Source organism: Hippocampus guttulatus, chromosome 9, assembly GCF_054856545.1.
Source record: "Hippocampus guttulatus isolate MCC_2025c chromosome 9, RoL_Hgut_1.0, whole genome shotgun sequence".
NCBI classification, from domain to species: domain Eukaryota; kingdom Metazoa; phylum Chordata; class Actinopteri; order Syngnathiformes; family Syngnathidae; genus Hippocampus; species Hippocampus guttulatus.
The window spans coordinates 12,660,480-12,674,374 of record NC_141269.1 but is presented as its reverse complement, the minus strand read 5'-3'; the positions used below and the strand labels follow the sequence as shown (position 1 = coordinate 12,674,374).

The window sequence follows — 13,895 nt, the reverse complement described above, 5'->3', positions numbered from 1 at the left end:
TCACACTGCGAAGCTCAACAAAGAATGAAATTTGACGACCGGGCTAGTTAGACAGCAAAGCTAATTGAACAACGGATATGGAATAAACTTTGCTTTGATTGTAATCTCATAAATCACCAATTTGTGAGGAATTTTGGATCATATTAATCAATTACTTAATGCAAATACTGATGATAAAGGCAAGGCTGCCATATGATACGCGAATTGTCTAACATAGTTCAGATAACATTGTTTTGTAATGTTCAAGGAAAAATCACTGAAATATAGATGACAGTATTTTGAACAGCAAGGAGCCCTTGAGAAATGATAATTAGGTACTGTCCATCAAGGCCGATTTTTTTTTAAGAGATAAAAACAAATACTCTTATTAAATGCACATACTTTATTTTTTAGGGCGGGATGGGTTAAAACTAATGTTTTATGATTTAATACTGTAGTGCGCAAACTGAGGCAACTCAGTGGAACTTAGTCCTTATTTTCAAATGAGAGTTTTAAATGCAATGTAAACAATTTTGGAGTCACCATGAAATCATGTAAAAAAAACTTTAAAAAACGTAACGTTATGAGGAAAAATTGACATTGCTACATCTTTCTGTGGTGGCACGGTGGATGGTTAGCACGTCCACCACACAGTACAGAAGTGCAGGGTTCGATTCCGGCTTTGGCCTTCCTGTGTGGAGTTTGCCTGTGTGGGTTTTCTCCGGGTACTCCGGTTTCTTCCCACGTTCCAAAAACATGCATGGCAGGCTGATTAAACACTCTAAATTGTCCCTAGGTGTGGGCGTGAGCGCGAATGGTTGTTCGTTTCTGTGTGCCCTGCAATTTGCTGGCAACTGGTTCAGGGTGTCCACCGCCTACTGCCCGAAGACGGCTGGGATAGGCTCCAGCAACAATCGTGAGGATAAATGGTTCAGATAATAGTTGGGTGGGTGGATGGATGGATGGATGTCTTTCTGTGTCACCAAAGCACTTTGCAGAGAACAGGAGTAACGCCTTTCTACAAGTTACACAGCACAGGTGATTGGTTACTGAGATACATACATTTGATAAGAATTGCTTTGACCTGTATACCACTGACATGAACTTTGATCAGATGACAGGGCATATCTTTCAAGATTATTTGTTATCTTAAGCAATTTTAAGAAACATAGTTGAATACATATTTTAATAAGTATTTATATAGCGAATGAATAAGTATTTTTTTATTTTAAGTAAAATGTTGATTAGCTCAACTACGAAATTGTTGTTCATGTCATTCAAACATATGTGTCACCCTTGCAAGAATTTACATTTTGCACCCTGTCGGGGGAATGAGTTGTGTATCAGAAAAATAATATTGGAATTCATTTTCCTTTGTGTTGCAGTACTTCCAACAGACCATCCTGTTTTTTTTTAGGAATGTACTTGTACATTCTCTCATTTCATTGTTCAAAAGTCAGTGTGTCACAGGTCATAACATATTTCCTGAAGATTACGTGCACCAGATAACGTGCGTAGGATCTCACCTTCTCATGATCTCATCCTGCCAAGACAGAAATCTTTATGTATTACTGTTGTAGTCAGCTTTTGTGTACAAGATGACCTTAGTAATATAATACAACACATTTACTCAAGTATTGTGTACTTTAGTCAATTCAGTATTTCCATGGTGAAATTAGAACTACAACAAAAATCTGTGTTTAAACTATGAATACTGCTGCGGTTCATGACCAGTTTGCATTAATGCAGTGCGATATGTATCTGTTTATCAAACATATTTTTAATTGGACGGAAATATCAAACATCTCCCTCTGAACGTTGTTTTCCGGGCAGAATGATGATGCCCGTCGCGTCATAGTGTGACTGTAGTTGAGCTACACATAGTTGCCATGATATTTGTTCTTTACGCCATAAACTCGTCGAGACTCAATCCACAGTGCCGCTGGTTGCACCAAGGTTTTGGAGTGTATTTTGGGTCAACAATTTTAATATGTTATACTCAGTCACTCAATTTTCAGAATCAACTATGAACTATGTTTTAGTTTGTTTTTCTGGCCCGGAGTTTGCTCGGACAGACTCCAGTTAAGCATGGTCCTGAATTAGCTGAGCGGAATAGAAAATGGATGGTTGGAATTCAAAATAAAGAGTGAGCTGTTTGCATGTACTGTACTTGTAGAAAGTAATTAAGAATACCGCTAATAATAATAATAATATAATAATAGATTATGGGGCCCTCGCTGACTCTTGGGTGTCATCAACTCACGTTACCTGATTTTTGGGCATGTATCTTGTTTCAACACTTGACTAAGCACACACACATATTACCTAATTTTCAAGAAATGTATTAGAAACTTTGCCAGAAAAATCGGTGTCCATCTCAAACCTTTGAAAGAGTTGTAATTTGAGTCAGCGGCTGGTTTCACTCAGCACAGACCTCCTACCAGTTTGCAACAACAAAGTCACAACTGTTCTCCTGAGAAGAAAACAAGGCATCTCACATGAGGACGTGTCTCTACTAGGTAAATTGACTCATTCACACTTTGGGCATTTAAAAAAAAAAAAAAAGTAAAATGAACAAATTTGCTTTTTTTATATTTATTTTCCAAATTTAAGGTTCATGACATTAATCAATCGGATCTTGCCACCTCATTGAGCGAGCAAATGATCACATGGCCAGAGAGAGGCAGATACAGGTTCTTGAAAAGGGGGTCTTGGCTGCACCAATCAATAGCACAAGTTCCTGTCAAATCTGTGCTCATCAGGTTAATGATTTGCTTGTTATCTCGTATACTTAGTACTTGAGCGTGGAGTTTGGATTCTGCCCTCTCCGCCGATAAAACAGAATAGAAGAAGCTTTGACTTTCTTTGCCTCTTTTTGGCCCGGTAATGCCACTTGACACACACAGGCACTTTTGTGTGTCACTTCCATTCATTTGGCTGCAGAGCGAGCACACGATGTTCACTATTGCCGTGTTCTTGCTTTGTGCAGCCTCCTGTGTCGCAACGTCTGCCGCTGGTGAGTACTCTGCTTAGTATGGCTGCTCTGTTTGACCCGCTTGGTTTATAAAATGCCACTTAATCTGACATCTTTCTTTAAACGACCGTACGTCACTGTATGTATGTCATCTCATTGTCAGTGGAGATAAAAATCTTGAGTTTTGTAATAACCTGAAAAATATCCTTGATTTGGGTGCTCCTTGTTCATCTTGCTCGACTGCCAATCACCTGGAGCTTTTGATTTGTTGAAATCAAGCGTGTGGTGATGAAATCATACACGGACACGTCAGTCCAACCTCATTCATTACCACACTCGTCTGGCAAATAGCTTGTCATTCATAAGACAGAGGAGAAAATGTTATCTTCTCTCGGGGTAAACACACCCAGTTAAATGTCTGATTGAATCAGCTCGTGATGGCAGAAAACATTAGCTGTGGGAAATGACAAGTGAAAAACATTCGTCAAAAGAAATTTGCACTGTGCTTTGCTGAGCTGTTTAACATGATATAGATAAGCGATGGCCTTACGAGGATGTCTGTTTGAAAAACATCTTTGTTTTTTTGCCTAATCCTAAATCATTCATTCTCTTAAAGAAGCCTACCAAAGTTGACGTCTTACTCACAGTTGTCCCAATGGTATGCTGACTATTTTGCGTTAATTTGATCAAGGCATCCAGATATTTGAGCATTACCTCAAATAGACTCGAGTTAAACCATAAACCTAAGCCTTAAAAGCTAGCAAAAACGGGATCTTCCCCTTCGAAGATCCACTTTTGTCAGGAATCCAAACTTATTTTGGAGGGCAAATGCACAGGGAAAGAAAGTTAAAGCTGTAAACATTTGTCAATTTGCTCATTGGAGTTCTATGATGGGATGGTCATGTATTTGTAAGTATATATTCATTGAACGGACTGCTGCGACATTGTATGTTCATAAGATGTGGTGGTTGTGTTTCTTCAGGTGCTGCTGTAGGACCCCAGCTGAATAACAACCAGCTGTACAAATTCAGCTACAGCACAGAGGTGCTGGTGGACAGGGCCCAGGGGTCAAAAGAGGGCAGTGCCGGTTACAAGATCTCCAGTGATGTGGATGTCAATCTGGTGTGGAGAGATCCGAGCAACAAGGATGAGCAGTTGATCCAGCTGAAGGTGGTCTCTTTGCCTTTCGTGTTTCCAATTAAAAAAAGAAAAACGAAAATCGGAACACATGATTTCATACCGGGTTTTATGATGCATATCTTTGAATATGAACACAATTGTAACTCGATTCCATCTACGTATGCTAGATCTCCAATGTGAGAGCTGACCCAGTGTCCCATCGATCTGAAAAGAAGAATGTCCTCCATGGAACCACCACTGAAAGTCTTCTGGGCAAAACCAGACTGGCAGCTTTGACAAAGCCTTTCTTTGTGCATCTGAGAAATGGAAAGGTACTCTTAAAAACAAAACATCACTTTAGCATTTTGGCAGCGTTCCGCATTCTCTCAGATGGCGAAAATTATGAGTAACGAATAATCAAACATGTTACTGTTTCTATTTTTGGACTCTGATTAAAATGTGGCATGGGTCCTTTGAAATATCATGACATGCAACAAAATAGTTGACAACTGCCCCACATAAGCTTTACTTGACTCCAGCTTTAATGTGTTGGGTTTGAGCAATAAAGTTTGGACAAATGAGACATCAATGGACTGAGCACCGTTTTCACCCGTGGAAGTTATAATGGAAATTTAAGGGGCCAAGAACACACACACACACACACACGCATGCAGTTGATGATCTATTTCTGGTGGTCCTATCTGATGTTGTGGTTGAATGCCAAATAAATGACACACTTATAGGGGACACTTGCATGATGTCATTTGTTTGGCTTGTTCGGGACATGGAGCCTAACCACATACTATCATTTGAATATGTCATGTGATATACAGTGCTCAATATAAATAAGTGCAATTCATGAAAATGAGGTCATTATTTGTTTCTCCGCAAATATACGAGCAATTTTCTAAACGTTAATTTTGGTGTGTATCATTGTTATCAACAGATTCTGAAAGGAAACTTGAAATTTTCAAACCTGTTGGGGCTGCTTATTTATGCCTTGCGCTGTATGCTAAAGTGGCCTAAAGTGGCAGCCCCAACTACTGCATAGGATGCTAAGAACAAACTAATCACAGCCTCTGTCCATTTGTACTTTACTCTAAAGGTAAATGTCATGTCATGTCATCCGTGAATACCCAAGTTTTGTTTTTGTTTTTTGTTTTGTTTTGCCCCACGTCCACACTTCAATGTAATGTAGGCCTCAATAGTTACTGATGTAAAAGGAATGCGCTGATGTCTGCATGCGCTGAGCCCGAGCGCCGGTTGCTACATGTGCAGGTCAAGTCGTAGCATTCAATGTTCAAAAGCAAATAATTCTGCTTTCTGTTTCTGCTACAGGTTAAAGCTTTTTATTCCTATTGGGCGGAGCCGGCCTTCATGAAAAACCTTAAACGAGGGGTGTCCAGTTTACTGCAACTGCAGCTCAAAACGGGAAAAGTTATTGAGGTAAAAGTTATAACAAACACAGCATTTGATTAGATGTGCTTTTTCTCAATGAATGTAAGTAATTGTGTGGAAACAGAATGATGTGTCCGGAAGGTGCACAGTTGCATACAAGGCGGAAAACAACCAAGTGACCAGGACAAAGTTCTTGGAGTCATGTACATCTGCAGAGACCGGATTCACCACACACAGCCAGGTCAGTTAGTAGACAACCATCTCTCCTAGATTGCATTCTACTGATGTGTTAAGACCCACTTCATGGGCTGTCCCCCGCCCACTCCCTCCAGGTTTTGGGCGTGACCCGGAAATCTAGCTCCATCACGGTGTTCACACTGGAAGATGGTTTTATCCGCTCAGCTGTGTCTGAAGAAAGGCACTCACTGGCTGTCAATGCCCACCGGTCTGCGGCTGCAAAAGTTGTGTCCAGGTAAAGCCTCGAAGAGAAAATTCATCATCAACACCGCACCGCCGTTGAAGACGCTGAAGTCTTTTCCGGCATGGCAGGCAAAGCTTCACACTGGTGGGGACGGAAGCTGGACCCCTGGAGATCGCTGGAAAAGATGCGGCCGTGGTTGTCAAGTCCATTGATGCCAAGATAGCAGCTGTCGGCATCAAAGCGGAGAAGACCACGGCGCAGTGCAAAACGTGCCCATCAGTGAGTGGTTCTATTCTTCAACACACACGATAGGTGCCATTGTTCAATTGATAGATATTTTGGTGGCTTATATTTCCTTGTTATTTATTTCGATGTGCTCGTTCACTCACTTTGTCTCGTCCCTCTCAGCTCTTTGAACACTGGCAGGCTCTACAGAAGAAACTGGAGCCGGAAAGTTTGTCCAAGGCCGCGGCCCCTCGCAGCTTCCTGGCGCTTATCCAGATCATCAGGAAGGCAACCAAAAACGATATCCTCCAAGTGCTGAAGAGCGCCAGCAAGACATCGATGTAAGTCGCCGTAACCTCCCTCCACCTTCCCTTTAGCTCGTTCATTTCACCCACCCTCATTCAGTGGTTTAGCAGATTATTTGAGGTTGAGTATTCATTCGGTTTGACCCTCTGTTGTTCTTGCTGACTTCTAATTGAAGTCCTCAGGTGGTGGATGCCGTTACTTCCGCCCAAACGACAGCATCACTGGATGCCATGCTTGAATTCCTCAACTTTACAGATGCCAAAGGTATGGTTCTGCAGGAGAGGTTCGTTTATGCCTGCGGATTCGCTTCTCATCCTAACGAGAGGATGCTGCAAACGCTGCTGGTGAGTGTGTCTTTCGGGACTAAATGAAACGATGCAAGCAAAACACTGCCAACTAAACTTTGTCGTGCTGACACCGCTCTTCTCGTGCAGGATATTTCTAAATCAAGGATTGGCAGCCCTGACATCAAGGAGTCAGTAGTGATTATTATGGGAGCCCTGGTCCATAAATTGTGTCAGAAAGGAGGATGTAACTTACCGGTGAGCTGCAGCCAAAAGTTTAAAGACTAAAGCGGTTGCATAATTTTAGGCTGTACAGAGCCTGTTTATGTTTACGATGTGGTTTTGTGCTTCTGTCCAACTGATGATCTTCAAATTCTCAGACAGTCGTTGAGGTCAAAAAGATGATTCTAGAGGGACCAGACAGCACTCGGGAAGAGTCCGAGGTTCAGATGTTCCTCCTGGCTCTGAAAAACTCTCTGCTCCCTGAGGCTATTCCCATCTTTACCAAATACACAGAGTCAGACGTGGGCGCGTACAGCACCATCGCACTCACCAGCCTGCAGAGATACGACGTCTCCCTCATGACAGATGAGGTAAATCTCCAAAAAGTCTTTGGTCCTCCGCTATTCATAAAAAAAAAAAGGAAAAAAAACATTGGCGCACACCAAGATGTTTTAATTGCATATATGAACACTCAATACCACAAACCACTCTACGAGAGTTTCAGTTGGTTGGCGAATACGCGGGGAATACCGCATACGTTTCTTTGCCATTTCAGGTAAAAAAGACAGTGAACCGAATTTACCACCAGAATCGACGCATTTATGAGAAAAACGTGCGAGCTGCCGCTGCAGATGTCATCCTGAGTAGCAAGCCCTCATACATGGAGATCAAGAATCTCCTGTTGTCCATCGGACACCTGCCGCATGAGATGAACAAGTACATGTTGTCGAAGATCCAGGACATCCTCCGCTTCCACATGCCCGCCAGGTGTGTTGTGGAGCGACACAATTAAGATCGAATGTTGCTCAGAGCGGATAAGGAATGCGGAAAATATATATATCGTGTCATACTTTCTTTCAGCAAAGTTCTGAGACAAGTTATGCGGGATATGATTTCACACAACTATGACCGATTTTCAAAATTCGGGTCATCATCTGCCTACTCAGGATTCATGGCACGTAAGTAGTCGATTTTATCAGGAGGAATCATTTCTTTTATGATAATTTTCTGTTGTGGTAAATGTGGAAAAGGTCTTTCACAAGATGTGGGGACTGGGGAAATGATTGTCCATTCATTCGGAAGCACCTTGTCAAGTCAGAGTTCACTCATGTTAGACGAGAGAGGAAACCTGGCTCACGATCTCCGTTAGAGTCCATCTCAAAATTGTATGATGGAGTTTTCCCACACGTAACCCATCCGAGCATACCTTTATAGACTTTACTTTCTTCACAGAGAAGAAGGGGTTGGAATGGAAGCATAGAAAGAAGCACAGAATTGTTCAACTTCAGGGCTGGGCTGAGTTTATTGATTTTATTATATGATTAGACCCGCTTTTCTTTAACTTTGGCTATATAGTACATAATGATGTTGTTCAAAAGCCCAAATAGAATAAGGAGCAATTGACATGAAATATCCTTGATAATAAGACAGAAAATATACTGTATATACCTGTATATTCAGACATTCCTGCAAATTTAGTACTGAAATGGCTGGCATCATTCACTTCCCACAGAATCTGTTGATGTCACCTCCACATACAGTTTGGACATTTTGTATTCCGGCTCTGGAATCTTGAGAAGAAGCAACATGAACATTTACGGTGCTAGTAAAAGAGCAGTGCTACACGGACTTCAGGTTTGAGTCGCCATCCGATTTAGATCAACAGAAAAGTCACGTTTGGGAATCCAAGTGCAGTGACTGGTTTACTTCTCTTGCGCTCCAGGTTGCGATTGAGGCGCAGGGTTTGGAGTCGCTCATTGCCGCCACACCGGATGAGGGCGAGGGAGACTTGGATTCGTTCGCCGGGATGTCTGCTCTGCTGTTTGATGTGCAGCTAAGACCTGTCACCTTCTTCAAGGGTTATAGCGACCTCATGTCCAAAATGTTCTCCATGAGTGGGGAACCCATGAATGTGGTGAAGGGTCTCATTCTGCTGACTGATCATTCTGAGGTATGCGACAAACACATGTTACATGCTCAGTAAACTCAATGGCGAAATTGTTATATGGAAGTGTTTGTTCAAATGGTGGCTCAATTGCTTTGCTACGAAACCACGAACACATCCGCATCAGACTCGATGTCATTCAAGCTGAAAGTCTGAGTGATGGAAATAAACTAAAGATGTTGCAACAAAGCATTAGTTTGACGGTAGGCATATTTCTGCAGCCAGGTTATTGCCTTATTTACCCCCCCCCCCTCCAATGGATTTCAATTTCTTTGGGATGAACAATTGTGAAAAATCTAATTCCAATTATTTTTTTTGTTTTTATTATATTATTTTATTTGTTTTTGCCTTAATGGTGCAATTTTGATTTAATATGCTGATAATTAATTCAGTGGGTCTTCCAAACCTCTTCCCGTATATATATATATATATATATATATATATATATATATATATTTTTTTTTTTTAACAAACACAAGCAAAACATTAACCTGAATTACAATATCAAGATTATATATATAGTGACAATGTGTGTATCATATTTGGTGTAAAGGTAAAAAAAGGCTATATTGCCTTTGCTGAGTTTCTTCCTTTTCACTCGCAGGTCATTCAGCTGCAGTCTGGTCTGAAGGCAAGTGCAGAGTTCCAAGGAGGGTTAGCCATCGACATCTCTGGTGGCATGGAGATCAGTTTGTGGTACAGGGAGTCCAAAACCAGCGTAAATAACAGGTTAAGTCCAGAAAGCGTGCAATGAAAGAATCAACAGCCAAAGCGATGCTATAACATGACGATAACATACTGTAAATAGTTCACAACCCCGTATACACAATATGTGGTATGTTTGTTAACAACTGCGTGTACAAGTGTGATGAAACACCTCTGGAGAGCTCCGTGGCAATTCTTAGAAAAATAACCTTTATGGTTGTTTCAGAAGTTCCAGCCATGTCAGGGCGCCTCAAATAGACGCGCGTTGATGTTAGTCATGTGAACTTTACACGCTCTATAAGTGTTGTCTGATTCACTTGTTCCACTTCACATGTTGGAAGTCAACCAGTATTGTGCTTCACACCTATCTCGCTTCGAGGGTTCGCATGAAGCGTGACGTCAGTCCCGTCTGGCTCGCTATTTAAGACCATACTACACGACAGCGGGCGCAGCTATCGGATGTCTTTGTCGGGGTTTGGCGGTGTCTCGTAGTGCCACTGAATTGAAATGCGCCAGGCCAAATCATTATTTATTTTCGCAGAAGTATTTGTTGCCGAAGTACAGGGCTACTCATAATGCATATACTGTACGTGGCTGTGATTATCTATGGAAAATATCAAACGAGTAGTTTTGTGCACTATGTCGGCGTGGATGCTTACCAATAGAAAAGTGGAAGTGAAGTTTCTGTTCAAGATGAGAGCTTTTGACTGTTAAAGCAAAAAAGAAAAAGGGGGTGGGGGGGGGGGGGGGGGACTTGACCTGCGCGTGCAAGCAAATGGCAGAGGCAGGTGAATGGATCAACATAACTGTGCCGCTTTCACCCTGATAATAGAGTGACGGCCTATCTATAGACGCAGAACAAACCGCACGCACGCATCTCTGCCAGGGCATGCCCCCGTGGCCAAAGTTACAGACAGGTGGATTATTCGGTGGAATCTTATGCGTGCTGTTGCATGTATGTGTGAAGTTGCATGGAAGGGGAGCGAGGCTTACAAAAAAAGGGGAATGCATGCATATCGCAGGCGGCCATTTTGTTCCTACATCGACACTATCAGTTGTGGTGGTCTGTTGTGTTACTTAGCTACACGCCGCTCAGCGTTGCAATGAAATCAAACACTGCCGAGCAAAAGGAGGATTCACTTGAGAGACAATCCTGAATGAGTGAGCAGCCAAGAGAGTGGCTGCGGCTCACGCCTTTAATTTGGTGACTTTGATGATCCAGATTTTTGGTGTGAAACATATGTTTGTTTGTTTGTTTGTTTGTTTTTTCGTCTCATCTCTGGATCACAATTAAAATGGCATCTATTCAAATTTCATCCCAAAAAATTTTGATTTAGGAAGCACAGTGGCCTAATGCTCAGCATTTCTACCTGACATTTGAACAGTCGAGCGGCCCGGTTCGTCGAGTGGTTAGCACATCGACTTCACAGTGTAGAGGTACTTTCCTGTGTGGAGATTGCATGTTCTTCCCCTGCCTGCATGGATTTTCTCCGGGTACTTCACATTCCAAAAACATGTGTGGCAGGCTGATTGAAAACTCCAAATTGTCCCTAGGTGTGAGTGTGAGCGCGAATGGTTGTTCGTTTCTGTGTGCCCTGCGATTGGCTGGCGACCGGTTCAGGGTGTCCCCTGCCTACTGCCTGAAGATAGCTGGGATAGGCTCCAGCACCCACCGTGACCCTTGTGAGGATAAAGCGGTTCGGGAAATGAATGAATGAATTTGAACAGTCCCAGCCTTCCAAATAACTTGCACCTTAGATGAACTGAAGACAAAATAAAGGATGGGCAAACCACACATGTGCCCCCCTCTCGTTTAAACACGGTATTCTAATTCCTATTGCATTTGTGAATTATGAACTAAGCAGAAAAAGAAATCTGTTTTCATCCATCTCACGGGGCGGCCATTTTGCCTTGTACTTGTCCTAGCTATAAACTGAAAATGACATCTCGGCATCGAAGGGCTCAGGTAACGATTGTTACAGCTCACCTGTTTTCTGGGTTTGGTCGTGTGATGTCTGCAAGGTGAGCCCTTTGGCACTGTGATGTCTTTTTCAGTCGCCAGCAAAATGGCAATTAAAAACAGGTCACCTTTTCTGCTTGATTCATATTCCACAAATGCAAATGCGATATTAATCGGAATACTTTTTTCCGTCAATATTTGCTGGAATCATTTTGAGTCATGTTTTCTTTGGGCCCCACGCAGTCATAAGCGTCAATGTTAGTCATGCAGATGATGCAGCAAGTGAATGGAGAAGAAGAGCATCATTTTCACCAAGCCTTCCTCTGTGGCGCTTTGCAGGGGAGCGCTAGTGATTTCCGGTAATGTTACAGTCGACATGGACTTCATGAGTGCCGGTTTGGAGGTCAGCTTTGAAACGGAAGCCTCCCTCGACTTCATCACCACTGTGCAGTTCTCGGAGTATCCTTTCCTGGTGTGCATGCAAATGGACAAAGCCACCTTTCCCATTCGGTATGAGAGAATCCCTCATCGAATGAACTCCCTTGCCTCTGAAATGAAATCTAACATCCCCATTCCTTTTCCCTACTTGTCAGCAATTACCTAAAGAAACACGAGAGCCTGTCATCAGGAAAAAGCGTGGTGACACAAAAGAGCAAGAAGCTGCTCGTCCCTGGCTCTGAGTTCCCGCTCCACCAGGAAAACTCAAACATGTGCAAGAAGGTTTTTGACTCCAGCTGGTAGAGGTGACACCACTAACTCCCCAGGAGGAAACTTCCATGTTTGGGGCATTTTATATTTTTCCTCTGTGAGGTTTTGGTGCATTTCTAGTATATGTCACATCACACCTTAGCATCATGCCGTGAAACGCCCAAAGAAACCAATGTGGTGAATGTGCTGTTGTTGTTGTTGTTATTTGTCTGTTTTTTTAAACAACATATGCAATGTTTACATTCCTGTGAATATTGGAGTAATTTGACGTTTTGTTTGCAACTGGGACCTCTTGTTGTTGTCTTGTTATGGCTTTATTTGAAAATATATTTATGTTGGGCACATAACAGTACAGTAAAAAAAAAAAGGGATTGGAAATGTAATTTTTATATCAATCCCACCCGAAAACCTTATTTTATTAAATGTGTTTACTTGAAGCAACTTGTGTCACCCTTCACATTTAAATAATGATCCAGAATGTACCATAGTAGTAATGACATTCACCATAATGTTTTTTTTACACTGTACTTACAAGATCTGGGATTTAAAAAAATAGAAATAATAATAATAACGAGTTTTAAATCTACATTTTGAAATAGTTTTTTTGTATAATTTTAATGGAAAGCTTTAATGAATTTTTATGACCGTACTGGCTTTTTGGGAGATCACTTTGTTTTAAATATAATTGGATGGAAATAAATATACACTGGCAACTCCAAGTCTGTTGACATACTGTATATTTAGATCGGGAAAAAATATATATTCAGCAGCACACTCAGTAACTTATTACGGAGTATACCGGCATGATGTTTGCACATCAAGACGTGATAGGCCCACAAAACCTTTTTCCCCCCACAAATGTATTATATATTTCTTTTTGGGGGGGTATCCTAACAGGGCCTGACATCAGAGCTCCAGTTGGCGTCCGAAACCAACAACTGGGCCTTGTTGCAGATTCTTTGAAAAGCACAGAGAGCAGCTGGGGGCAAAGCAGTGTCTGCCAGTCTGGTTGCGGCCATGGGGACCAAGTAAACACAGCCGCAAACGCTCAGGTTAAACTTAAGCTTCAGCCGGGTGATGTTTCAGTGTCACCGCAAAGCTAAATTTGCATGCTGGCAAGCCAGCACATGTGCTCTTGTGCCGCTCTCTTAAATCTGGATGATTGCTTTGAACATTCACAATGAATTCATTATTATTATTATTTTTAATCCTTTCAAACATTCAGTTATATAAATGCAGATAATGAAACAAGGACATTCATATAAACTTTGTTTTTATTCTGATATCGGTATTATTAAAAAAAATCGTAATAGCAAATGAATAATGTAAGACATTCCCTCATTATTTGTTTTACCTTGTGATTTGAATCTGGAATACTGGCAAAATGTATTTAATATTCAACTATCTGTTCAAATATGTATGCGTATTTATTTATTAATTCATGATGCTCTTGTATTTATTTTGTTCAGCTATTTCTTGAAACCACTACGTACTTGTTTGCACTCGTTGAAACCGGCAACATTTAAATCACACAATATATTCTGATACATTTTCTGTGTTTTAGTGCTACAAAAAGAATTTAATTGCTCATCTTTTCTCTGAGCAAAGGTTAAAAGTGAATTTATGCAGTACGTTAGAGCCAAAACCCA

At 41.5% G+C, this 13,895-nt stretch overlaps 1 protein-coding gene across 1 annotated transcript; it reads left to right on the top strand.

Moving 5' to 3' along the window:
* Window positions 1–1,333: 1,333 nt before the first annotated feature.
* On the top strand, window positions 1,334–12,965 carry mttp (microsomal triglyceride transfer protein). The gene is made up of 18 exons (XM_086119452.1): window positions 1,334–2,995; window positions 3,936–4,123; window positions 4,261–4,404; window positions 5,411–5,518; window positions 5,595–5,711; window positions 5,803–5,942; window positions 6,020–6,170; window positions 6,300–6,457; window positions 6,598–6,766; window positions 6,857–6,964; window positions 7,087–7,299; window positions 7,485–7,696; window positions 7,790–7,887; window positions 8,442–8,563; window positions 8,652–8,879; window positions 9,478–9,602; window positions 11,878–12,048; window positions 12,132–12,965. The coding sequence occupies exons 1-18, from the start codon at window positions 2,866–2,868 to the stop codon at window positions 12,277–12,279; spliced, it is 2,730 nt and encodes a 909-aa protein (XP_085975578.1). The 5' UTR covers window positions 1,334–2,865; the 3' UTR covers window positions 12,280–12,965.
* Window positions 12,966–13,895: the final 930 nt, after the last annotated feature.

Excerpts from the sequence above, each read along its gene's own strand:
- mttp (XM_086119452.1), top strand. The coding sequence starts at position 2,866 with ATGCCACTTGACACACACAGGCACTTTTGTGTGTCACTTCCATTCATT. Across the intron at positions 6,767-6,856 it reads GGATGCTGCAAACGCTGCTG|GATATTTCTAAATCAAGGAT; the intron begins GTGAGTGTGTCT and ends CTTCTCGTGCAG. Across the intron at positions 7,697-7,789 it reads CGCTTCCACATGCCCGCCAG|CAAAGTTCTGAGACAAGTTA; the intron begins GTGTGTTGTGGA and ends ACTTTCTTTCAG.